This window comes from Patella vulgata, chromosome 5 (genome assembly GCF_932274485.2).
Source record: "Patella vulgata chromosome 5, xgPatVulg1.2, whole genome shotgun sequence".
In the NCBI taxonomy this organism is placed as follows: Eukaryota; Metazoa; Mollusca; class Gastropoda; family Patellidae; genus Patella; species Patella vulgata.
Genome location: NC_065883.2, coordinates 18,828,675 through 18,856,414, shown reverse-complemented (window position 1 = coordinate 18,856,414; position 27,740 = coordinate 18,828,675). Strand labels below are relative to the sequence as shown.

Here is a 27,740-nt window from a genome sequence, read left to right as displayed (position 1 = left end):
AATACAAACTATTAGCCTCACACTTTACTGCACTGCCATTTGGGGCTTCGAGTTTTAGCATACACGGATACGGTTGACTTCGTTGCGCACTATACGTTTAGATGTAGATTATTAGCTGAACATATTTTGGTTAACGAAGGTAGGTCTTTTCAAAACATTATTTTTACAAACACAGCATTTAAATATTGTTTAAGTCTTAGTGATTTCCATGGATGTTCTAGTTCCTAACAGAATTTTATTTTAATAGTTGTGTTACTGAATGAACATAACTATGAATAATTACTAAATGTTTTAGTCGTATAAAGTTGCTTGTACGTTAAGGGCAAGGTATATGGACACCATGTTGTCACAATACTTAGCTTTCATGCCTATACGGTTGTATGTACATGTGCCTGGGATGACGACTTTGTAATAGAATATTTACCAAATAATGAACAAATTGCTAAATCAGGACTGCGCAGCTACAAACTTTCTAAATAAAAAAAACAGGAAAATTAAGCTGACTAAAATTTGCCCAGATAAACAAACTTTACCCACACTGAGCAGTTTGAGAGGAGAGTGGTTTATTAATCGGAGCGCCCAGTGTCTGGATAATGTATCTGATACACTATACCCTCCATATGCAATCAACACATTTTCTATATGTGAAGTTTAGTAATTTATTAGTAATAACAAGTTGTGTACTCAAACCTATTGTTTGGATTTGAATATTAAAGATACATTCCTTTAAAGTTAGACATATTTAAATAACCATTGTTTATTACTATAGCCGAATTTCTGTGGAAATTATATTAATTGCTGCAAAGAACAACCTACAAGTTATGAATAGGGAATCCTAATCCATTTCTTATTTAAAGATAGCCACGGAAAGCTGTTTTTTTGTTTAAAACACAGATAGTCATAGACAGCAGAATATTCAAATGAAAACTTGGCTGTTAATCAAATTCCTTCAAGACATCTGATCTCTATCGTGTTCACAAGCTTTTCGGGACACGAAATATTTCTCCGGAACAGAAAGTCCTCGAATGCTGAAAATCAACAAGGTCTATCCTCTTGTATCACAATGCTTCAGTTCAAATTTTAAAATCAATAGGGGTCATACTTTGGCTGAAAAACAAAAGGCACATTTGCGTGCTTTAAAAAAAACATTTTAAAGTTGAAATTCGACATAAGAGTCGGTCGTAGTGCCGCTGTCCGGGCAAAATTTTCCTCATAGCACACTATATGGTGTATGCCCATCTTCATTAGCCCTGTCGGTGCAGAAAACAGTAGGACGTTAAATCCCATTTATTTCATTTGTATCTATATATATATACCTATACCATAGCCCACCACATTCACCAGTAAGAAAAGTCGTTTGTCAAGGATGCGCTTGGCATTTAAAGAGTTCATTCTTATTTTATTTATCGCGATCACTTACTTTCTATAATTCAATTTTTCGTGGTCATAGTTTTCTGTAAAAATAAGTTTTCAGTTTACAGTAGATGACCTACTAAATATTATTTTTAAAACTGTCGAACGTGGGTTCATTGGTTGCTCTAGATTTTATAAACAGTGATAAAATTAATTCATAATTGAATGGCGACCCAGTTAGGTCTAAAACAAAGGTTGGGTTGCAAAGAATTTAATTTGGTGAAAGGCCAGCTGTTGATCTCTACTTTGTTTAAAATCAATGGCCAGTTTAAATTATAACTGACGTAATAGTTATTGGTTCGATAACAAAAAAGTCTCCTAGCTTTACACAAATTATCATTTGATTAACATTTACTTTTACAAGAATAATATGTCACCCATTCTAGTGTCTGTTTAATTCAACGCGTATCTTTTAGGATAAATAATTTGGTGAATAAAATAGGTTTTAAATACATTAGTGTTGGCAAGGATATATCTGCATGGCAAATGTAGGATACGTTTTTAAAACATGAAACTCGTGTGATTTATGTTGGTCATAATTTCAATATTTAATTTCATGTCATGTCTCGCTCGATGTAGAAGATATTTTTCTCTTCATTTACCGAGCTTAAGCTGTCACAATCTTTAGTTAATTAATTTTTTCGGAGGATCTGCAGCCTCGGGGAGAATTTGAAAGATACAATGTTATGGAATGAGAGTAAACAGGGTTTACTTGAAATATCCAGACACTGTAGGTAAGCAAATTCGTCATAGTTTGACGTTGGATTAAACCCACTTTGATTTACGACGAAGAACTAGATACCAGGGAGGCAAAAAAAAAACCAAATAAAAAAACCAAAAAAACCCCAGAAAACAAAAAAAACAACAAAGAACAACAACAATATTTATATCGACTAGAGTCGATTAGTAGCATACACGTTGCCCAATGGCTGAGCGATATGCTTATGAAGTAATGGCGATTAGAACCTGCCCATAGCGTTTAAAAACCTTGTTGAAACTACGTGATTTTTGCAGTTTGGAAGAGGGCGCAAAATCGCAAGTGGGTGCAACAACTCTAAACCCATGACGCACATCACGTCATTGCCTCTTTTTCGCTTAGCCTCAGTGCCTTACAAAATCATGGACACTCAGTGTGTCATTATATATATTTGTATGGTTGCCTTGTTTATAGCTTTATCAGATAGGTACATATGACAACAAGACGGGCCAGATATGTCTGTTCACGGTCAATGATCATCAATGACCCCCCAAAACCTCATCATGTATAGGTTTCGCCGTCTTATATTACTATAATAATAGTCTTTGTTAGCTATTGATTTAAAGTGATCATATACTGTCGTTGTTCTCGCTCAATTCATTAAAAACGCATGTTTCATAAATACTAACCCTATTGAAATTCTGGGGTTTTGGGTAATTATTCCCATTAAGCAGTGATCAATTTCTCCAATGAACTTTGTGTCTGTATGCAGTTCACAAACATTAAATTGGCATCATATCAGCCCAATGAGCGTGTTGAATCAATTACATCACTTCCGGTTTTTATAAAAAAAAAAATTCTCGCTTACGAAATCGTTTTTGCCTGTGTTACAGAGGGGATTATTTCTGAATATATATTTAAGATTTATGGAAACCTTTTTGAAAATCGTTGGCCTTCCCCTTTGAAAGGGCATTATTCTAGGCCAGCGTTTGTATTTTTTCAACAGTTAGGGTTATATTTGATATTGCAATAAAACACGTACTAGATTAAATTTGATGATGAATTCTTGAGACTGCTTATGGGTCTTTAAAATTTAAATTTAACAGGAATAATAAGTTTACGTTTGCGCTCAGAATATGTGGAATTTAGATTCAGTACATCTCTTGTGCATCAATGCAATATTCCAGCGTGTTTTAAGAAATAGTTTTATTCAACTAAGATTTTAATTTTACTGAATCTGATAACAATGGGATCTGCCATGGGGCCGTGGGTTGCGAGTTTATTCGCTAAATAATATTTTTTTATGTATTCTTATTTCATTCACACAAAAATTCATTGTTCGGATTATTGCTTGTTTAGATTTAAATGGGAGTTTAGGACAGGATCGACCTTGTTTGTCATCCGTCAATGTCTAGGACCCCCACACGGTAAATGGTATATCACACTTGTTTGGGTGGTGAGTGTGACTGTGATTTCTACCTTGGCCCTATTATGGACAATTTATGTTCAGAAATAGCTCTTTTGTTGGGTCCTTGTGTTTTCTAAGGGTATTATTATTTTCATATTATTTTGGAGTATAGCGTCTGCTACATGTATTAGATGACTATCTTTTGAATGTGTATATAATAAATACATAATACATATCACCGAGAAACTAATAGCGAAGTTTGAGAAAATTAAGAAATTCGCTTGGCCAAAACATAAACTGATTCAATCTTACAAGGTCAATGGTGTTACGTCTTTATAAGCACACGCATGACTTATGCAACTAATAAAACAAATTATCTCAATTCAATCTCCAAGAATTTTGGCTAATGTATCAGCTTTATGAGACCATCACATTTGAAAGGAGATGTCTCCGGGAGTATGCCTTTTTTTAATAACAAACGGGAGCAAAGAGAATACTTGTCACAACACGTTTAGTGCGAACTTGCTGGTGTATAGGACTGAGGGCCATATAACATACAACAGCCCTGTTTAGGGATTGTATTATATATTTTATTAATGTTAATAACTTGGAAATATAACAATCTGAAATTTAGCAATCTATCATGTGCTTATTGTTATCATTATTCTGAACCTGATACAATATTTCATTAAAATACGACTACAAATTTCATAGATCAATTCAGTGAATATAATTATTAATTTCGATAGCAGTCATCCATATTGCCATATGAAATATTGTTGCCAATTTTTCAAAGACCCCCCCCCCACACACACACACACACCCACACACACACACCAAACACACAAACTATAGACTGGTGCGATGACAATGTATGTTCAAACTGAATGTGTGAGTACAAACAACACATACAATTGTACGTAATATTTATGGGAGTTCATTACGCCAGGTCAAATATGCATTCATAATATATAATCACATATAACCAACTGTCAGACAACCACATACCGTGTTACTGATAAAAAATAGTATACTGGCTGTAAAGTTAAATAAGATAGTTTTCCAGTTGAAAAGTTTAATATTGATTAGTTTATTTTATAAGGTTTTCCTGATACAAATTACATATTAAAGGGACAATCCCCATTTTCACAAGTCTCAGAAATAAAAGTCTGTGTACATATTAAATTTAAACGCTAAAATATAGGGAAATGGTGTATTTACCTTGTCTGAGAATTTCACCTCAAAATATTGAGTCGTTTGGACGTGAACCTCAAAACCACTTAGCCGAACATGTAACCCTTTTAAAATTTCGGGTCTATTTTTTCGATGGGTGACCTGATAACCTATTGCCATTTCTTTCGAGGTCTTTTCTTTGCGTGATTCATATATACTGTACTGAATAACGAATGGTAAATTTCACCTACACGTTATTTTTATAAAACAAAAGTCTGGTTTTATAAGATACCGTATAATGCAGCTTGGGACATCAGTCTCCATTACAAGATGAAGACTGACAGGTATAAGCTGTTTGAAAATGCATCATGTATATTGAGTTAGTTGCTCGGCCCTAAGGTAGGGGTCTTAAGGACTTTTAACACAAAATTATGTTTTATTCTCCAAAATATAATTGAGATTGGACTTTAAATACTAGTAAATTGTATATGTTCGAAATGAAATGAAATGAATACGGTTTAACTTCCTACTTTTGTGCTCCAAGCGGTTTGGTGGTATGAGAGATATTTTGCCAGTAAATCAACTTAATTACAAATGTCAAAGGTTCTGTTACGACTAGACACTGTTCCTTATTAGGCCCTCCGTCTTGCGTCACTGACAAAGGGGAAACCACCCTGGAAAATTCCCGGGAACATTCTTGGCCAACACTGGGTAGCCATATTGACTAAGGCACTGCGGCCCCTGAGTAATAAACTGAACATTTTATCAATTTAAAATCCCGTAGGAACAGATGTCATGATGAAATAATAATAACAACGAGATGATATTGAGTGAAAATAACGAAATATCAATATATACTCTTCAAAAAAAGTAAGGGATATTGAAATGCAAATACCTATGCAGGTTGCGATATGATAAATATAGTCATGGACATTTGGCATGCTTTGAGAGTATGTTCACAGATGAAGAACTTATCGCCCCAACAGCGCCATACACGTGGGAGGTGTTCATTGTCAAATTTGACACTTCAAGGAAGGGTTGCTGAAAACTGCCGCGTGTTGGTTTATCTATCCATGTTTGCTTTCCTATCGGTTCTTGCATAAGATTTACTGTTTAGCGTATCTTTGCTTTAGTGGGTTACGTTTAATTTGATCTGGAGAAGTGTTCGTCGACGTCAACGTCAACCGACAACACTGCAAGAATTAGCCGTGGCACTGCAAGAGAAGTGGGTCAGATTGCCCCAAATTGGACGGTTGATTAGGAGAGAGAGAGAGAGAGAGGCTCAACACAGACTAGGTAATTTCGGGACTAATACATGGTTCAATTTTATTTCACTAATTCGCTTGCGTGTAGGGGTCTTTAGCAGTGGGAGGAAACCGAAAAACCCGGAGAAAACCCAAGAGGACTCCTTCTCACGTACAAAAAGGGAAATCGAAACCATGCCAGGTGACTCAATGACAGACACTTATGATACCACTCGGCCACCCCACAACCCCCCCCCCCCCTCCCCCTACTAATTTTAAAGTAATGTTAGCATTTGTCGTGAATTACGCTGAATACATCGGTGCTGTAATGTAAATCTCGCTAGGAGCTTTTCATTCGAGGTTGAGCAGTCACAGAAGTAAGTTAAACATTTATTAAGAGGTAATTTCAGGATGTATGACTACTACTCTTCCAAGTATAGACTTGCGTGAATGAGGGGAATAAACGTAATTACTTGCACAGATTGATTTGTGTGGGCAGCCATTATCCTTGGCCACTGTTGATTATGTGTTGAGAGGAAATTTAGGAACAAACTGCAATACGAGCAAATTAATTCTACAGGCTCTTTTGACTTTATACCCAGATTGAAAAGTATATTTTTAGTAACATGAGGGGAAAATTACTGGAACTCGCTTAAATTTTTCCTCATGGGAATATGGCGTGCTTTCACGCGAGTGTAGCATGCACACAGTATGGAAGAATAACGTTGTCATTATTACTTCAATGTTCACGGTCCAAAATGCACATTTCAGCTCTTCGAAATACTTATTTTAGTTTTATAATTTTCTCCATTGCGCCACAATACTAATGAATGTCACAGTGTTAAAGTTCGTATGGCTCTATTTTATGGGACCATAAATGTCTCTAAGGCTGCTATTACATAGGGGTATATAGTATACGTGTGACAGTATTGGTTCTTAAATCGAGTTCTTGGATGACAACACTGGTATATACATCTAATAATAGTTTTATTCTGCTTCTTACAATATTAGGTACAAACATCGTGATGTAAACGACCGTAGAACTAACTATATGGAAGGAGTCATGACTTAATTAGCTTGGCTTAGCATGAGTGTGCTAACTCCAGAAGCTGTCGTCTCGTACCGTCTCGTGCCAAGGCGCCCATGGCCTTAGCTCAGTCCTGGCCGGACCTAACTCCTAGCCCTGCCTGGACCTCTCTCGTATCCATTAGGTACCTTGATCTAGGCACCCGCCTAGCATGGCCTCCTGGACCCGCCTGAAGATTCGTTTCTGTTCTGAGTTTATAAACGTATTCGAGACAAAGGAGCTCATTAGACACCTGTCTAATGTATCAAGCATCATATGAAGGTTTAACATTCAATATAGTTTATCAGAAATAGAAAGTTAGATAAGACATGCCAACAACAAGTTATAGTTACGCAATGACATAAGGAATACTACCAAGATCTCCAGCCGGGTATTGATAGCGACAGGTTTATGTTACAATCACTAATACGTATTTTAATATGGCAGGACGCCTCTATGACATAAGTCATTATGTTATATACCTCTCTTTGTTTGAATAAAGTTATGAATTATATGAAATAACTTTTAAAGACTATTACAAAATTAGATACCTATGGAGTCGATAATTACTACTCTTATAAAGATATAAACAACAATAATAATAATGAAAAAATATATAAAAACAAACAACACTCGTAAAATGTCGTATACAAAAATGTCTATAAACAAAAAGAAAAGGTAAATGAAACACACACGAATTTAAAAGTTATATATACATGTAAAATGTCATAATATCCAAAAATGAAAAGGTCAATGAAAAACACACGAACTTGAAAGTTATATACACACAATCGGTCACACACGCGAGTCAATGAAAAAAAAAAAACCAAACGAGATCCTGGAATCACAAACACAGACTACTCTTATTATTCACATAAATGGTGGAATCGCGAACACAAACTACTGTAATTATCTTCTTAGACCGATTATTTGGTGGAATCGCGAACACAAACTACTGTAATTATCTTCTTAGACCGCTACTGCACTGTCGTAGCCAACTGTAGGGGTGGGGTACATATGATGCCCTTCCTCGTTCCAGTAATGTTGAGGGGTCAGAATATTCCCTGCTCCGTTTAGTTCAGCTCTTCTTATTGACCGGTAGTCTTTTCATTTTCCATACCGTCTGGCAAAACGGCGTGTTATGACATGTGCATATGAAGAGTATTAACTGCCACCCGTGCCGAAGTTTTATCATCTGCTTATCATATATATCATGGAGTGAACTTAATTAATAGTTAATCAAATTAGCAAGTGGAACAGATTTGACTTTAGATATCAATCTAACGATATTTACAGTATTATTTACATGGATACAATTGAAATTAGGGAGTCATATTGTTTTATCTCAAGAATAATGAATGATCTGAACACATTTAACCAATCTTAAATAAGATATTTTTGAAAGAACTAACGGTTTATCTCTATAATTTTTAAACACAACACAAAATAAGACGATACGTTCGCTCTTAAATCCGAGCACAACCCTCCTGGGGTTAAACCACTTAACATAAACTTCTCCCGTTACATGTCGGGGCATTTCCCAATAAAACTTTGGGGTATTACAAATAAAACTCTCTACCGTAAATATCGGGTCTCCCGTAAACCTCGGGGCATAAATATATATAGACAAAATAACAACAAAAAAAATTATAAGAGATAAAACCGTTAATACCGTGTGATTAAAGAGCTATATCTCTCAATTAGGATACGCTTAACTCTATTCCAGATAATTAAACAATCATAAAACATTTCACTTCGCAGTTATTAGCCTGATAATACTTAGCTACTACTAAATTTAAAAGCCAAAATATGTGTTCAAAACAACCAATGATAATTCATAATCTTTTAAAAACAACATGACGCATTTTAAAACAAATAATATATATACAATTTTGTTTTAGTCATTTTCCTACAAATAGTTAAGGACTGTTCCACTACTAGCTTGAACGGCAATATATTAAATCTAGTAACTACACCATGATATTTAATAAAGCGTGATGATAAACTGCTGATTTCCCAGTTAAATTATAATACATTATAGCACAATGTCATTATTAACCGGCCATGGTAGGATTAGAAAAAGACTTACCCGTGTAGACTAATATCTGTGGCCTGTGATCTTCTAGTGGTATACGACTTTGCACGTTGCTCTGGTCTACGGCGCCAATTAATATGTGACAGTATTGGTTCTTAAATCGAGTTCTTGGATGACAACACTGGTATATACATCTAATAATAGTTTTATTCTGCTTCTTACAATATTAGGTACAAACATCGTGATGTAAACGACCGTAGAACTAACTATATGGAAGGAGTCATGACTTAATTAGCTTGGCTTAGCATGAGTGTGCTAACTCCAGAAGCTGTCGTCTCGTACCGTCTCGTGCCAAGGCGCCCATGGCCTTAGCTCAGTCCTGGCCGGACCTAACTCCTAGCCCTGCCTGGACCTCTCTCGTATCCATTAGGTACCTTGATCTAGGCACCCGCCTAGCATGGCCTCCTGGACCCGCCTGAAGATTCGTTTCTGTTCTGAGTTTATAAACGTATTCGAGACAAAGGAGCTCATTAGACACCTGTCTAATGTATCAAGCATCATATGAAGGTTTAACATTCAATATAGTTTATCAGACAAAGAAAGTTAGATAAGACATGCCAACAACAAGTTATAGTTACGCAATGACATAAGGAATACTACCAAGATCTCCAGCCGGGTATTGATAGCGACAGGTTTATGTTACAATCACTAATACGTATTTTAATATGGCAGGACGCCTCTATGACATAAGTCATTATGTTATATACGGTATTCGGTATACGTTTAGAGGTATACGCGAATACTTGTGTTCGAACAACAGGAATTTGCTTGTCGGTTTACATCGGACTATACGCGTATAGGGGCACGCTATACGCGTATAGATGGTATCGTGCATGTTCGTTCTTTTTTCGGTGTATATACTTGCTTCAGGGAGGAGTAAATTCCATGAGGTGAGTAGAAAATGGGGTATTTGTATTGTAAAAAGTTCGAATCAAAAGTTCTGAACATTGATGGGCACGTCTCTAGGCATAGATTCTCCTGAACAGTAATTTCCAGTTAACTGCCCGAGCCCAATATTTGAATAAGCCGACACAAAGCCTGACCTACACGCCACCAAGCGGCCATGGGATGTGGCCACGAATTTGACCAATTGTGTTCTGATTGAATCCTGATGGGTACCAAAATCGGTGGGGAAAATAACTGACTAGGCCAGTATACCTACGTATAGTATATCAATCTGTTTTACAGAGGATTGCGAAAGTTTTCTAATATCTCTGTAAAAGATGACTACCTTTAACACGTGACGTCTCATCACTCGGCGTCAATCACTGGCTCAATGGCGTGTGCATTGTTTACATAAGACGTTACTAGTTCGGGCGGAATGGAGTCTTTTACTCATTTTAATACCCATTTACACTAAATAGGAAATAATTTTTACCTAATAATAATAATGTTTTAGAATTTAATTTGTCGGAGGAAAAAAGTTAATATGTGTGGCTCATTAAGTCGCATCGATGTCATGCTTATCAGTGATTGTCGCGGCCTAGCGAATATTCACTTCTGATCTGCAGTGTGATAGTATATGCCGTGTAAACCGCCGCGTCCGTTTTTTGTTACTTTATCAACTTATGTTGATATTTTCTTATATCAAAAAAGACTGGTAGGAGAATCTCTATTTATATTCAAATTCGTAAAAAATAAATTTGTAATTTCTAATCTATTATGTTCGATGAAATACGCGAACAGTCCAAACTGAACGATAATTTTTTACGCCGAATTAGCCCATCCTTCATGTTTTTTAATTATTAGTTTTGTAAATCAGTCATTAGTATATACTGCCGCATTGTACCATATTTTATACTGCTGCATTGTACCATATTTTAAAACGTTCATTGTGTGGGATATTAGGATCCCACATTTTCAAGGACACATAACAACATCAATATGAATTGAAATGGGCCAATATTCAATTTTAATTTGTGTTTTTAATTTCGAATATTATGGAAAATATTGAGTTAGAGACTTGGCTCCTTTAAAATACAGAATACGCTTTTCAATAAAAAAAAAAATGCAGTGTAAGAGAGTCATGTATTGGTTATTATGCACATTACACTTGTCCGTTCTGCATTTTACATTATAGACAAGTGTATTTCGGACTTTGCATAATAGAACATGTAATAGAATTACGGCGAACCTCATTTGCATACGAACAAAAGTGTAGATTAGGACGGAAATCAATCTACAAGGTTAAGGTCAGTGACTCAGTAGACGAGGGCGTTACTCTGTTCTCTGGTTGGAGGCAGACCACCATTTCATTCTGCGCGTGAATTATACCTGGGAATTTTATTTTGCACCATGAAATAGTTACATTTAAGATTTCAAGGATTTCTAAAACTTGTTTTTTTTTTTATGGCTAAACATAGAATCCTATGAAATGTCTTCCTAATGAGTCCACACCCCTAATGAAATGGATATATTGTAGATGTGTTTTTTTGCAGCTAAATGTTCTTCATTTTTAATGTAAATCTATCATTTGTGGAGATCTTGTAATATATGGCACTTACAGAGCAATAAAATATAAATTAATAGCCTTTCCATTCCCCTTTTATGCTATGAATTATGTCATAACTGATTTTTATATTGTGGACGTTCCAGAGGCTAAAGTTAATATCCGATTGACTTTAAATTTAGACGAAGACGGCTATTGATTTTCAGCGATTTCCGATAATTACTGCCAGAGTTATGGCCCTTGATCACTTCAAAAATCTTGTGGACGTTCTAGAGGCCAAAGTTAATATCCGATTGACTTTAAATTTAGACACAGTGTTTGAGGTCACGGGACGAAGAATCTTATTGATTTTCAACGATTTCCGATAATTACTGCCAAAGTTATGGCCCTTGATCACTTTGAAAAATCTTGTGACGCTCTAGAGGCTCAAGTTATCATCCGATTGACTTCAGATTGATACACATAGTTTAAGATCTTGAGACGAACAAGTATATTGATTTTCAATGATTTTTTATGACTTGAACAGCTATAAATCCATGATATTAAAAGTTTTGTATACTAAACGTTAGCATGGGGCAGAACTTTATAAAAACCAAACAAATTCTAATGGTTTTTTGATTATTACTTCATAAGTTGTTACTCTTAATCAGATTTTAGTGTATTATAAATTTTTCATTACCGAAAAAAGTAAAAATATGCGACAACACTTGTTGACTGCACGGACTATTTAGCTGCTGTGGACGTATGTTTCGTTGCCTGGCAACATATCTTTTCACTTCATGTTGTCAGGAAGTGGATGGCATATGTTTATTTGTTACCGTGATTTATTGATAAATACCTATACCTTTACAGCAAAATGAAAACCCCAAAAGATGACGGCAAAGACAGCATCGAAGAGGAGCCAACTCGGATGAAATGGAAGAGAAGTCTTGATTTTCTACTATCGCTGATCGGATATGGTGTGGGAATTGGCAATATCTGGAGGTTTCCTTATTTATGTGCTAAAAACGGCGGAGGTGATATTTATATTTGCTAGATATTTATGTTTTATTTTTTGTTTCTGTAGAGGGTTCATACAAAAAACACATTAATCCTGTATTTAATCTTTGTGGAAAACAAAGTATACCATTTATTTGAGCTATAAGATATTGACTCTTTCCGGAAAACTGAGTTTACTATATCTAACAATGAAGAGCAATTCTTGTTTATTGAAATATTGATATGAATATTTTAATTTTTCATCCGTTTTTCTAATAGTCGGTATTCAAGATTAAGTTTACCATGTCAGTGAAAGGAGAGCAATATGTGGTTATTGAAAATCAAAGGGCGTGTGGCTCTATTTTTTGGAATCTTAAAGTAGACCAAAACGTATCTAATAGATTAATATAACATCAATGTATAATGTGATTTATATTCATTTTAAAAAAAAACAAAAAAAAAAAAAACCAATGTAAATTACACGCTGTGTCTTAAATATTGGATATCTGAATCCCATATGTTCACGGCAAGATAACAACTACAATGATGAATGGAATGGACCAATTTGTGTTTTTAGTTTCGAATATTATGGAAAATATTGAGTTACAGATGGATCTCCTTTAATAAGAATATTTTAATTTTCAGCCGTGTTTCTAATACCCTATGCAATATTCATGATTTTGTTGGCTTTACCACTGACGTTTTTAGAATTATCTATTGGGCAGTATTCCGGTAAAAGTACCTTCGACGTATGGGATATTTGTCCTGCCTTCAGAGGTAAGATTGGGTGTGAATACTAATAAATTTTAAAAAAATACATTTCTTTTACGAGTACACACCAATACTAACAAGGACAGTATCTAGCACATTGGCGTGTACGTAAAAGAGCCCTTTGTCATAGTACACGATATGGCGTATCCCCGTATTAGCCCAGTCAGTGCCGAAAAGTAGGATGTTAAACCCCATTTCTCATTTCAATATCTAGGAATAATCGTGTTGTGTCCTAATAAACGTCAAGGACGTTTTAGTGGCTCTTCCGCATTATGAGAGAAAACAAAAAGCGCTGTTCAAATGCTCAAATTCTAAAAAATCTGTTCACTCACTATACCCTGTTAAATGTACTTGATTGAATTAAGAGGTAAAAAATGACTATTTCAGGACTGGGTGTGGCTGCAACTTTTCTTTCTGGAATTAACAGTATGTACTTCAACATGATCCTTGCCTGGATTTTATACTATCTGGTTCATTCCTTCATGTCACCCTTACCATGGACGACCTGTGATAATTGGTGGAATACAGACAACTGTTTGTTACAAACCTACGTAACCGCAAATTCTACTTTAAACGAAACGAATATAATTTATCAACCTGGAATAAATGAGACTTCTGGACTTCACCAAGCGTATGGATATGGGATAAATCTAACTACGGATTCCATGACAAACGACACAAATAGTTCTATAAAACATACAACTGCTTCTGAAGAATTCTGGAAGTAAGTATAATGAAATCATATGTATATATTAGAATATGTAATACATTTTGGGAATCCGCGGTTTTTTGTTTAGCGTTTTATATTTTGGTGCTAAGATAGTGTTTTCATTTAGCCAATCAAATGACTCATCCATATTTTATGCTTTAATTTTTTTTTGCTTAAAATCAAATCAACAATATGCTGAGAACTAATGCGGATATGTATTAAGAATGGGTACTAGTCTATAAAATTCTGCGACTGTAATTTTACGATGCTGCCACCTTTCCAGGCATACTCAAACATTCATCATTTAGAGATCTTTGAAGGGAATAAAAGGGCCTCTCTTTATTTATTCTCCCATTTTGTTTGTAACATCAATTGTCAGGTGTAAGAAGTCCCCATACAAATGAGAAGTTGTACCAGATGTTCCAGAAAAAGTAACATAGCAGATATTAATATCACATTGATGCCCTTTTGTATGCATGTATTGACATGAACCTTTTTGTTCAGCCACAATGTGTTGCGGAAATCTGAAGGATTAGATGACATCGGTGCTATGCAATGGCACCTGGTTGTAGCATTGGTTGTTGGATGGTTGATGATTTTTCTCTGTATAGTAAAAGGAGTGAAATCGGTCGGAAAGGTTTGTTGGGCAGCTTACATCACCTACTAATATCTTGCAGTCCAATGATAACGTTCATAGGGTTTAAACATGGGGGTGTTTTTTTAAATTAAATGTTGTTGCTATATAGCTTTAAAGATGGATTTTAAAAATAAAAAAAAAACTGTTGTTGCTTTATCCACCTTTAAGATTTGTTTTGTGTACAATTTTATGGGTATGATTGAATTAATGCACAATAAAGCTTTTGCGATCATTATTTTAAAGTTTTAGTTTTTGTAGAGATGATGCTGACCTAAAGTTATATAATCGAGCTCTTGCTTGATATATAATATATTGTTATTGTAGCATTGATCTCAACATAGTCCTTCTTTATTGTAGGTTGTGTATGTGACAGCAACATTGCCATATGTATTTATTACTATTATATTGGTTAGAGCTGTTACACTACCTGGTGCCATAGATGGTATCAAATTCTACATTATTCCAGATTTCAGTAAACTGGCTAACATTCAGGTATCTTGAACATTTATATGGAGAGAGAGAGAGAGAGAGAGAGAGAGAGTTTAACGTTCACTCGACACAGACTAGGACATTTCGGGGCTACCTTATGGTTTAATTTTATTTCAATAATTCGCTTTAGCAGTGGTAGGAAACCGGAGGACCCGGAGAAAACCCACGAGGTTAGACAGGCAACCCTACACCTTGTCACGTACAACCGGGGATTCGAAACCACGCCAGTTGACTCAATGACAGGCCGTATGATACCAGCGCGCACGTGCTAACCATTCGGCCACCCCCACCCCTCCGGGTGGTGTCTATCTGTATGTCTCCAGTGGCCCCCGTTTCACCAACATTTGCTTCATGATCAAATCATCACCAAAGCTTGTGGTTATACCAGCATGGATGTCTCGTAGTGTCAACTGGAAAAGAAGTGGAATAGGTTTATCACTTGAATCATTATAGGGAACGAACAACAAACGAACGATAACTCAACGAAAACCTCAGCATAACATTGCTTCTTCCATGTTTCTGTAGTTAATGTACCCCAACATCTCATTTTGTAGGTATGGATTCAGGCACTGATGCAGATTTTCTTTTCGATGGGAATCGGATGGGGTGGTTTCACCACTATGGCCAGTTATAATAAATTTAATAATAATATATTAAGGTAAGAAACAGCTGGGTGTTTTATTAGAATGGAGCCAAATATCCCCAGTACTTCCTGTCTCCTCTTATTTGATCAGATGCATTTGTCTTAAAAAAGGTTTTCATTGGCACATTTCACTTTTAAGACTCAATGTTTTTATTTATTAGCTGAAATCTGAAATATACCATATAATTTTACCGTTTAGCAAAATGACGACCGCATTCGTTTAAAGTTACAATTTCATATTTTCTAAGAAAGTCAAAACATAATTATTTCTATGACTTTTGCTCAATAGGTTGTCAACTCACTATTATACGACCATAGGTGTCATTCTCACACTTAAAACTCATTTACACCGGAAATAATAACACAATTACCTCCCAATCACCCCCCTTGTTTTCTATTCTCCACCATGGAGTAGCTATCCTCAAACGTTTGAATTTGAAGAGGAAAATGATATTTTTGCCAATTTCTCAACTGACAATAGTGAATTATAGGATTAATAGGATTATTCTTTAACAAAGTAGGACTGTTTATAGATACCATCTATTTTAAGGCTTTATTGTAATAAATTTTAAAAATATAACGTAAAAATATGAAATTGCAACTTTAAGTTTATATGAATAAGACGTGAGCGTTGCAGTATATTTCAATAACTTGATAATCTGATGTAAAATATCCTAGTGAATATTTCCAATAATAAATTAGGGGCCTAGCGGTATTCTACTGGCCTCCCGGGCAATATTTTCCTTGTTCGAATCAGGATATTTCAAAGCCGTTTCTTTTTCGTGTCAGTAATACATTAGAATATGTTCCATGTCAGGAATAGTACAATATAAAATGTCCCATGTCAGTAATACCATAGAATATGTCCCGTGTCACTAATACACCTACGGAAAAATGTCCCTTTTCCATGGGTTTAATAGGAACAGACAGCCGTGGTTGAAAGTCAGGCTTATTTTGTTTTCACACAAAACTAAATACATATTAATAACAATTATAATTTTGTCGTTGTACTGAGAAAAGACTGTTTTGTATTTTATAGGGATTCAATTATTTACTGTATTGTTGGAGAGGGGACTAGTTTCTATGCAGGGTTTGTTGTGTTTTCTGTACTAGGATTTATGTCCCATAAAACCGGTTCAAACGTCTCGGATATAGTGAAAACAGGTTAGTACACATTTGTGCACTCTCATTGTAAACATATTTTTCTCGTATGGTTAAAGGGGACAACACGTCAAAATAAAAATCAAACCTTTCATAAACCGAGATTGAAATTGCCTGTTTTGTCACGTTTGTTGCCTGAAAATTATTTTCTTTATTGGGCTACTTTCAGCATGTTCTCCTATTTTACCCCCACCCCGAGGCCTGCTATGTTTCAGGAGTTCTTGCAGCCACCCGCTGAAATTGTTTCGTCGAAGTCTTCAAGTTTAATAATGAGAGTAGAACGGACGACATTTATGCATGTTATGATATTAATGAAACTAAACCTCTAATTCAGTGTCATCCATAATATTCAAAATTAAAAACATAAATTAGGATTAGACGTTAGCCCATTTGAATCGATATTTATGTTGTGATATTATTGTGAAAACATTTACAAAATGAATGTATTAAGATTGGTGGGCTTTAAACTGCATTTCTTGTATATACTGTCACGTAGATGTATTTATCACGGGCCACTGGCAAACTGTGAAAACTGTCACCTGAATAAAGGTGACTGAAAGATGTGCTCACAAATAATGCAAGTATAATTGGAGGATCTAGAGCACAAGTGATCTAACAACCAACTAAAACGGTTGGTAGTTAGATCACTTGTGCTCTAGACCGTCCAATTATACATAGATTTGCAAGAACAGATTTGACGCATAATAGAATTATAAAACGTTTAAAGAAGCTAAATCGCTAATATTTTGGACCTAGAGTCGCAACACATATAATAATGTAATATGAATTTATATAAACTGTTTTACATTCAATCGTGTCCGTTTTACTGTAAATTGTCATCAGTTATGTTCGCCGAAATACGCCAGAAGTCTCAACCGCAAGTCAGTTTCTAGCGTCTGGTTATTCCAGTCAACACCGATATTATTTATTGCGCATGCTCTCCAAATAAGAATATGATATGACTTGGGGAATATGTCTAGCCTCATTCTTTGAGCACCTTGTTACAAGTGGCGCTGAAACGCATTATGGTACACGATTCGTGAACCAATGGTAAAATGTTTATTTTGTCTTAAATATTGGATATCAGAAGCCCATCTTTTCCAGGTAAGATCACAACACCAATGCTGATTTAAATTGCAAAACAATTCGTGTTTTCAATGTCGAAGATATTGGATGATATTGAGTTACGGACTTAGCTACTTTAACATCACAAGCATTCAAACCATTATATTATTGCGGAGTTCTAAACGTATAAAGTATTCAGGTTTTTTGTATATTATAAAGAAGTGTTACATCGGTAGTGATATCTGGTTTCATAGCATTATGTAGTATACAACAACAATATTTTATTAAATAAAGGCATGTTACTCAGTCTGTATTAACAGGGGAGTAAGTTAATACTTTACATAATATAGAAAATCATAACTAAATAACATTTTTTTTATATATTCAATGTACATGAAATAGGAAGTCAGGCGGTCCGAATAATCTGTTTCATACATTAAAGGAGGCCAATCTCTAACTCGGTATCATCCACAGCCATTGACAATGCAAACACGACTTATTGGTTAATTTAAATCAACATTAATGTTGTTATCTTTCCGTGAAAAGTTGAGCTTTTGATATCTAATATTTAGGACAAAATGAAAACTTTAAAACTGGCACTCGAATGCTTTCTAGCGCCATTTGTAATAAAGCGACTCGATGAACGAGGCTTAACATATCCCACGGGAGAATATTATCGGTGTAGACTTGAACAATCAGACGCCAAAGACTGCCATTTAATTTGGACTCTTTGCGTATTTCGGCGAACATAACTGATTAGAATTTACAGTAAAAAACAGAAACAATTGAATGTAAATCAGTTTATACATCCATATTACATATGCGCTGCGACCCATTTGTGTCAATTTCTAGATGTCAAAGAGATTTAGCCCCTTTAAGACATTCCCAATACAAATTCCGTTAATAAATTGTAATAAAAAATGTATGTATCCAATACGTCTCTGTGGGTCAGTGATTCTTAACCCGGGTGTGTCGCGAGAGCTTCCTAAGTGTGCTACGAAATTTTGAACGGCGCACTAAGAAAATGTGAAAAACCACGTGATCCCAATTGAGTATTCACTGGTGTCTGCTGATAAGTTCATAGCTGTGTTTTTTTTTATTTAGTTTGAGGCATTCTACATGTATGTGTCTACGGTTGTATTCCGTCTGACTTACCAGGTTTTATTTTAAAGATTTAAATTGCCAAACAAAAAAGGTTGAGAACCACTGCTGTAGGTGATGTTTTGGGAATAATATTTAAATTAAACTAAATACTAAATTTTAAACAATTAAACAGAACGAATTCTTTTAAACAACAGAATATATATGGTTTAAATGGTCTACGTACATCACGTACATTATGGAAATAATAAATAGGATATATTTTATCTATATGTGGCGCTTTCCTAAAACACAAATACGGTATGTTTATTTATATGACATGTTCATAATACACAAAATGCGTACATTTCTTTCAATAATAATTAGGATGACATCCTCCGTGTGTGGCGCTTTCCTAAAACACAAAAGGTGTACTTTTCTTAAAATAATAATTAGGATATATTTATCCATATGTGACACTTTACTGAAACACAAAAGGCGTGTACTGTTTTGAAAAATAATAAATACGGTATGTTATTTAATTCCTAAAACACGAAAGGTGTATTTTCCTTTAAATAGTAATTGGGGAATATTTATGTAGATTTAACACTTTCCTAAAACACAAAAGACGTATTTTTCTTTAAATAGTAAATATGGTATGTTATTTAATTCCTAAAACACAAAAGACGTATTTTTCTTTAAATAGTAAATATGGTATGTTATTTAATTCCTAAAACACAAAAGGCGTACTTTCCTTTAAATATTAGATAAGGTCAGTTTATGTGACATTTACTTGAAACACAAAATGCGTACTTTCCTTTAATTAGTAAATAGGGTATTTTTTTTCCTAAAACATAAAGGCGTAGCCTACTAAAAATTTTTAGTAAATATGGTACGTTATTTAATTCCTAAAACACGAAAGGCGTATTTTCCTTTAAACACTTGGGGTATATTTATCTAGATTTGACACTTTAAAAAAATAAATAAATAAATAATGTTACGGGTATTTAATTTCTAAGACACAAAAGGTGTGCTTTCCTTTAAATAATAAGTAATGTATATGTGTATCTATACGTGCCACTTTCCTAAAACACACCTTGGACATAATTTTTCTAATATTTATAATTCTATTTACAGGCCCAGGGTTAGCGTTTATTACCTATCCGGAAGCCTTGAGCCAGTTGCCACTTCCACAGTTATGGGCAGTTCTCTTCTTTCTCATGCTGTTGTTTGTAGCCATCGATTCAATGGTAATCTTCTTTTAAACTTGGAGTTTTTTTATGTACAAAATGTCCTCTCTAATAATACTCATCATTGCCATTCAATGTTATCACTGTCTTGAACACCCAGTTTCATTGCCAATAACTGTCAGTAATAGTCACGTTTCTCATGTAATAAAATACAAAAGTATTCCTTATATATTTGTCCTCATTCAGTGTTTTAATCTTTAACATCTCAAACATATATATATATATATATATATAATTTAAACAATTTATTGACTGTTGTCGTTATAAATGTAAATGTCATTTAAATATACATTAAGTAAGGGTTAGATGAAGAGCTGGTCGTTATTGCTATAACAGTTCAAAATAGATAGTGCAAAATGAATATATTGAAAATATCATTCAAATTACTTTATTCTGAGCCAAGTTATCACTGTTTATAGTTGTGACAAGATGTGTGCATTAATTGTGTATTATCATAACCACGGTACTGGTATATTCGATCCTTAGCCTCGCTTCCCCATTTATAAATTAAATAATTAAATGGCCGAACCGTTTTAATCTAGTTAATATCGAGAGTTGATTATGGTCTTGTCATGTTAATAGATGTCTAATTAATAATTTATACAACATTTAACGTCGAGAGAAAGATCTGCAATAGGCAAATTTAGCTCTTGAATAATGTATCTTTAAAAGTACAGTGTTATACGCCCACATATTCATATGGACGTAAATTGTCGTTGCCCCAGTCCCCCGTCCACAGTTTGTTTATGCACAGTCTACAGGTCACAATTTTCATCCGATTTTGACGAAACTTGAAATATGGGTTTATCTCTCAACGATCTCAGGTTCTTTCGAAATTGGCCTGCATCGAATCATAATTTCATGGATTATTGCCCCTGATTGTACGAAAAATCACGTTTTTAGCTTCTTGGACACTATAGATGTCACACCTTTTATCTGATTTTGATAAAACTTTTGAGTCCCTGTCGATATTCGCACATGTCGGACTGCAACGTCCTGGGTTATGTCCCCTGATGATTGTACGAAAAATCTTGTTTTTGGCTTGTGGACCCTCTAGAGGTTACAACTTTTATCCGATTTTAATGAAACTTAAAATATATGCTTATATCCCCAAGATATTGGTTTATTTTGATATTGTCGCATGATTGTCGGACTGTAACATCCTGGATTATGGCCCCTGATTGTACGAAAAATCGCTGTTTTCGTTTTTCTCTGTCACCCATCTCTTGCAAAATGTGGGCGTATCTTGCATGGCAACCGCTTGTTTAATATTTTGATTTAATGTTTCTTTTATCTTTCAGTTTGTAAGTGTTGAAGTATGTGTAACAACTGTAACTGATTTAATACCAAATATCAAATCTAGAGCACGATTAATGGTTACAGCTGGCACCTGTTTCTTAATGTTTCTATTTACATTGATTTATACCACACAGGTAAATATACATGATGGTATTCATTAAAGGGCCAATCTGAATTATATTTTGGAGAATAAAACTGCTTAATTCTGTGTTAAAAGCCCCTAAAATCCCCTACCATAGGGCAGAGCAACTAACTCAGTATACATGATACGTTTTCAAACAACTTACTTCTGGAAATGGAGACCGGTGTCTCAAGCTGTATTATACGGTATCGGATAAAACCAGACTTTTATTTTATAAAAAATAACGTGTTCAGCACGTGGGTGATACACTGTATAGACGTCTAAAGGAACAGCAATAGATTATTAGGTCACCCAACGAAAAAACTGACCCGAAATCTTAAAAAGGTTACGTGTCCGGATAAGCGATGTAGGCGTTTACGTCCAAACGACTCTATATTGTGAGCTGAAATTTTGAGACAAGGTAAATACATCATTCCTCTATATTTTGGCGTTTAAATTTCATACGTACATGAACTTCTATTTCTGAGACTCTTTTAAAATCGGAATGGTCCCTTTAAACCTTACGCGTACCGTTTGTCCTGTTTTGTTGAAATATTAATTGTCAGTTAAATTGACACTGTGTATTTGTTAAGATGTCAGATTTCATTAACAGACATTTTTATTAGTAAAAGGTTTAGGTTTATAAGTCAATGTTATCAGTGTACGAATATGAACCGAGAGAGAAATGGGGTTTAACGTCCACTCGACACAAACTAAGCCATTTCGGGACTTACATATGGTTTAATTTTATTTCAATAATTCGCTTGTGCCTAAGGGTCTGTAGCAGTGGGAGGAAACCGGAGGACCCTGAAAAAACCCATGAGATTGGACAGGCGACCCTACTCCTTGTCACGTACAACCGGGGATTCGAAAACCACGCCAGTTGACTCAATGACAGGCTTTACGATACAGCGCGCACGTGCTAACCATTCGGCCATCCACCCCCCACCCCCCCAAGAATATGAACTAACGATGGTGGCGTAATACGACATCATATAACGACCTGGGGTTTTTCCGTAAGATACACCACAGGGGACAGTGATTAATAGAACAGATATTATCAAAATACTTAATATTAGTCACCTCGAACGTTAAAGATACATTCCCAGGAAATTTATCGGGTAATTATTTCCAATAACCTTATGACAAATTTGGTATAGAAAGTACAGACACTCAATCTTGCTAGAAAATTACTGGATTTCCCTGAAAAACACCAAGACCAAAATGTGTGAGTATCCCGTTAAATAAGCCTGCCTGTCTTTTCGATCGAATTTGGGGTGGTTGTGAGATAAAATGAGCGAACTAAATGCCCAGTAGACGTGAGAATAATTAGAGAAATAAACGCCCAGTAGACTCTGTGATTAAACGGCGGAAAAAGAAGTCTATGTTTCGGATGTTATCTAATTGTTTTACGGCTTGATCCAAGCTAAAAGTGTTCTCAACTTGATTATTTACGATTTAATTAAGAAAAAAATCAAAATATCATCGGTGAAAAATATAGGTGGTTCTGGCTTGATTGGCTTTATCCCGTTAATATCGCCTGCAGTAGATGCCAAAGACTGACAAATGTTCAATTCATCATATCTTTGTAAATAGTGAACGGAATTGAACGCATGTCGATTGACGTCCTTAGAAATTCAACTTTCACAATAGTGTAGTTAGCAAGACGTCACTTCCGCTGCAGACAAAAATAGAAAGGTGGATATGAAGAATTGAAGCCTAAAAATACTGATCACACGGATGTTGCTTCATGCAAAGCAATCAATAAATAAAACTAGGAATTTGAACCTAAGAAAATAACCTAGAAATCATACATTAATTTGCTCAAATTCTGATCAACTGCGAACCATACCCTATTATAGGAATATTTTCAAACTTTAGCATCACAAAATGGTAATAAAGTCAAATTTTAGACCCCGTCTCTGACTACTGAAATGATTACGGTGATAAGAGAGTAATGCGGTTTGAAGTCAACACAATTTCCGCTTTATCATAAAGTCTGTCATTGAGTCGACTGGCGTGGTTTCGAATTCCCGGTTGTACGTGACAAGGAGTAGGGTCGCCTGTCCAACCTCGTGGGTTTTCTCCGGGTCCTCCGGTTTCCTCCCACTGCTAAAGACCCCTACGCGCAAGCGAATTATTGAAATAAAATTAAACCATATGTTAGTCCCGAAATGACCTAGTTTGTGTCGAGTGGACGTTAAACCCCACTTCTCTCTCCCTCTCTCTCTCTCAACACAATTTCCCGATCATTTTGAAACGTGTTTACGTACACGTCAATATTTCAATTATTTTCCCTTCATTTTGTCTGCAGTTTAATCAAATTTACTAAAATAGACCGAAATTATAACTATAATATATTGTCTATACAAATTAGATAGTATGTCAAGTTCGAGACAAGTCTGCGGAGCATAGCTGAGTTGTAAGGATTTAACTCAATTTACAAATTTCTTTACTAATTAGTTTATTGAGTTTAAAGGCTCAATACCACTCTTGTTGTAACTGAATAGTATGTCCCAATCTTTATTCTGGTCAACAAATTGTACTATTTTACAATATTCCAGTTAATTGATGATACAAATTTCATCTTAACACACCTAATTTAAACAATTGGAAAAATTCAACTAAATGATTTGAAAAGCCTAACGTAAAGCTTTTCAAATGTGACTTGGATTTAAAAACATTTTCGAACACTCTGGACAAGTAAAATAGGATTTAATGGATAATTTACACAACAGGTAGGATACTTAAACATCTAATACTTAGAATAAGGCTATTATTTATTTTCTGGAGCTGTCAAGCCAGCAAGAGTGTTATTGTCCCTTTAATACAATAATATTCAAACTTACAATTTTTTGGCGACAATAGTAATGTCTCTTAAGGAATTAGTAACGAGATTTAATATAATGAATTCAGTATAGTGCGTATGAATAATATTATTTATTTTGATTATTCCCCTTGTATATAACCTAGCTTACTTTATAATGGATATTCCCTCGCTGTTTATCACACGATATATAGATAATACCTTTAAAGTTTGCATGATCACAATAAATTTTATTTGGCCATAATTACTTGCATACTGTTGTCACTATAGACCGCCCATAGTTTCGCATTTTTATCATATTTATTTCAACAGCGGTAATTATTGAAGGTAATATTTATACATGCATACATTTTAGTAAATATCCCCGGTTGTACGTGACAAGGAGTAGGGTTGCCTGTCAAACCTCGTGGGTTGTTTTTTCGGGTCCTCCGGTTTCCTCCCACTGCTAAAGACCCCTACGTGCAAGCGAATTATTAGTCCCGAAGTGACCTAGTCTGTGCCGAGTGGACGTTAACACCCCCCCCCCCTCTCTCTCTCTCTCTCTCTCTCTCTCTTTAGTAAATATATGTACCGTTAATTTATGTTTAAATTTTAGGCTGGAATCTATATCTTTCAATTAGTAGACTGGTACATGGCAGCTATAACACTTATTTTAATAACTATACTAGAAAGTATTGTTATTGGTTGGATGTATGGTAAGTAAAAAATAACCGTTAGACATTCCCAATGGGCAATTTCTAACCGAATTATTTGGGAGGACGATAATCATAAAAACTTTTGTAGAGTTCCTGTCCCATCTATCATCTATTTTTAAATGAATCGCTATAGTTGATGGTTAGGGTTGTGGGGCTTTTTTGGGGTGGGGGGGGGATTAGGTAATTGTTTTAACACATTCTCGCTGGTGACATTTCTAATTTTATTTTTCAGGCGCTGATCGCTATTTAGATGACCTTCAAATGATGTTGGGAAAGCGGCCGTCCATACTTTTTAAATATCTCTGGCGTTTTTTAAATCCACTTATATTAATCGTACGTTACTTCACTATATATTTTTAGCCCAACCACGAACTGGCTAATATCATACCCCTTGCCCGTTTTTGAAATCCAGTTATATTAAGTGTACGTTACTTTACTAGTCATCGAACGGACTAATATCATACCCCTTGCCCGTCGCCTGGCTACGTGCACATTGACGTGTGCGTAAATGAGGCCAAATCACAATTCCATGTATAGTGCACGTACTGCATAGCGTAAGACCGTCTACATTAGCTTGGTTGGTGCAGACAAGAAGGACTTTAAACCCGATTCATTTTCTCGTATGAGTGTTGGCTTTTTTAAAAGTTGCTTGGCCATTGTTTTCAGAGGTAATAGAACTATTTTGATAGCGACTGTTGGGCGATTACGACCCCTTTGGGCTCTTGTTTAAAACATTATATATGTCTTTGACAATAGAGATTGTACTTGTATAAAATCAACTGACGAATATGTATAAATTATTGTTACACATTATATCACGCGAATCCACGTTCTGTGTCTGATCCACTGACATCTCTTAATTGGTTTGCTGTTTTACAATTTTATATTTTATATGCTAAAATGTGTTTTGTTTGTCAAATATGTAAAGTAATTATATTTGAATTGATTTCAGTTGGTTCTGATTTCTACATTAGTTAGATATCAACCACCTACCTATGGAGAATATGTATTTCCACCATACGCTAGTGGTATTGGTTGGGTCATAGCTCTATCCTCTGCTGTACCCATACCAATATGGATTGGAAAAGAGATTATGCAACGGAAAGGTACCTTAGCTCAGGTAGGCATGTAATATTTAATTCTAACACAGACTTGTTGGGATTGTATGTCTAGATCTGACGTGGAGACGTTCAGCGAGGTTTTATTTGCGGGTTATTGCCCCTGTCTTCGAAACCTGCTAAACTGTGTATAATGACAGAATATTTCTGGGGTTTTCTTTTTTTGGGGGGGGGGGGGTTAATTTACTAGACTTGTTTATTTAATCCTAAGGCTAAACACTAACACTAACTAAACACTTAAAATGCGATGTAAATATTGCTAGGCGTATCTTTATTGCCTAACAACGCTATGTTTTGAAATTTTAATTATATTATTGGACCATCTGTGTTGTTAACACCTTAACTTAGTGGCTAATCTTTTTGTCATACATATATATTTGTACATTTTCAGAAGATTAAAGCATCTTTTAAACCTAATGCAAACTGGGGTCCTGCTAAAGATTACAAGTTGGCTTATGAATCATCAGAAACAGAGATGTAATGGTATAAACAAAAACAATGCTCACATAATCAAAGGGATATAAACATATCATATTCATAAAATTAACAGGACATCAATGAGCCATTTTGTTAATCTGACATTTTGTTAATTTGTTAATTCCGTGGGATACTAGATTATTTTTGTTTAGGTAGACGCATTTTATTAATACATGTAATATGGATATTATATTTCCAATCAATCATAAATCCTTAGTTAGACAGAGGAGGGTCAGTGGGTGGTAGAATGATCTAAACATCCGCTTTAGATCATACGATCTGTCACACGATCATACGGTCAGGTGGTATGGTTTAGATCCCAAGTGGCGTGGTTTGTGCTTGGCAAGGAATATTGTCACATGCTTTATCTCGTGGGTTTTCTACGAGTTCTCTGTTTTCCTACCATATGTTAGTCCCATAAGGAAATAGTTTATTTTCGAGTAGATGTTAAACCCCATTTCTCTTTCTCTTGTTTTTTATTTAGATAAAATTATAGCTATGCATTTATAACTAGTGGATAAAATTATAGCTATGCATTTATAACTAGTGGATAAAATTTATAAGCTTTTACACATTTTTTGTATAATACATTAATGTTATGGTTTATATTGTTTTAATTTTGAATTTAAATGTCTAAACATTATATATTTTTACATTCATCATAAATGTATGATGGAGACAAATTCCTCGAACTTGCTATGTTAATTTGTTTTGGCAATATGTATTCAAAATACTGGCTCAGAACTATTAATGTGTATCTAGAGAAAAAAATACTAACATATTTATTTCAGTTGTACTTTGTATTCACTTATTACAATGTATCTAGTAAAAATGTACCTTGTATTCACTTTAAAATAATTGAAATGTATCTAGAA

General features: G+C 34.9%; 1 protein-coding gene across 3 annotated transcripts; it reads left to right on the top strand.

The window, feature by feature from the left end:
- LOC126821905 (sodium- and chloride-dependent GABA transporter 1) lies at positions 1–27,740 on the top strand. 3 transcript variants are annotated; one of them, XM_050550523.2, is made up of 13 exons: positions 1–139; positions 12,398–12,561; positions 13,169–13,300; positions 13,682–14,018; positions 14,998–15,132; positions 15,684–15,787; positions 16,812–16,936; positions 20,216–20,328; positions 21,630–21,761; positions 25,171–25,270; positions 25,503–25,603; positions 26,223–26,390; positions 26,780–27,740. In XM_050550523.2, exons 6-13 carry the CDS (start codon positions 15,702–15,704, stop codon positions 26,867–26,869), a joined length of 915 nt encoding a protein of 304 aa, XP_050406480.1. In that variant the 5' UTR covers positions 1–139; positions 12,398–12,561; positions 13,169–13,300; positions 13,682–14,018; positions 14,998–15,132; positions 15,684–15,701; the 3' UTR covers positions 26,870–27,740. The 3 variants fall into 3 exon arrangements, with proteins under 3 accessions (XP_050406480.1, XP_055957287.1, XP_055957288.1); XM_056101312.1 differs by having other exon boundaries at positions 14,508–15,132; XM_056101313.1 differs by lacking the exons at positions 1–139; positions 12,398–12,561; positions 13,169–13,300; positions 13,682–14,018 and having other exon boundaries at positions 14,036–15,132.

What these genes read in the sequence shown, in the direction of transcription:
- LOC126821905 (XM_050550523.2), top strand. Translation starts at nt 15,702, where the DNA reads ATGCAGATTTTCTTTTCGATGGGAATCGGATGGGGTGGTTTCACCACT. An exon ending in TGTTATTGGTTGGATGTATG is followed by an intron (nt 25,271 to 25,502) that starts GTAAGTAAAAAA and finishes TTTATTTTTCAG; the next exon opens with GCGCTGATCGCTATTTAGAT. An exon ending in GGAAAGGTACCTTAGCTCAG is followed by an intron (nt 26,391 to 26,779) that starts GTAGGCATGTAA and finishes GTACATTTTCAG; the next exon opens with AAGATTAAAGCATCTTTTAA.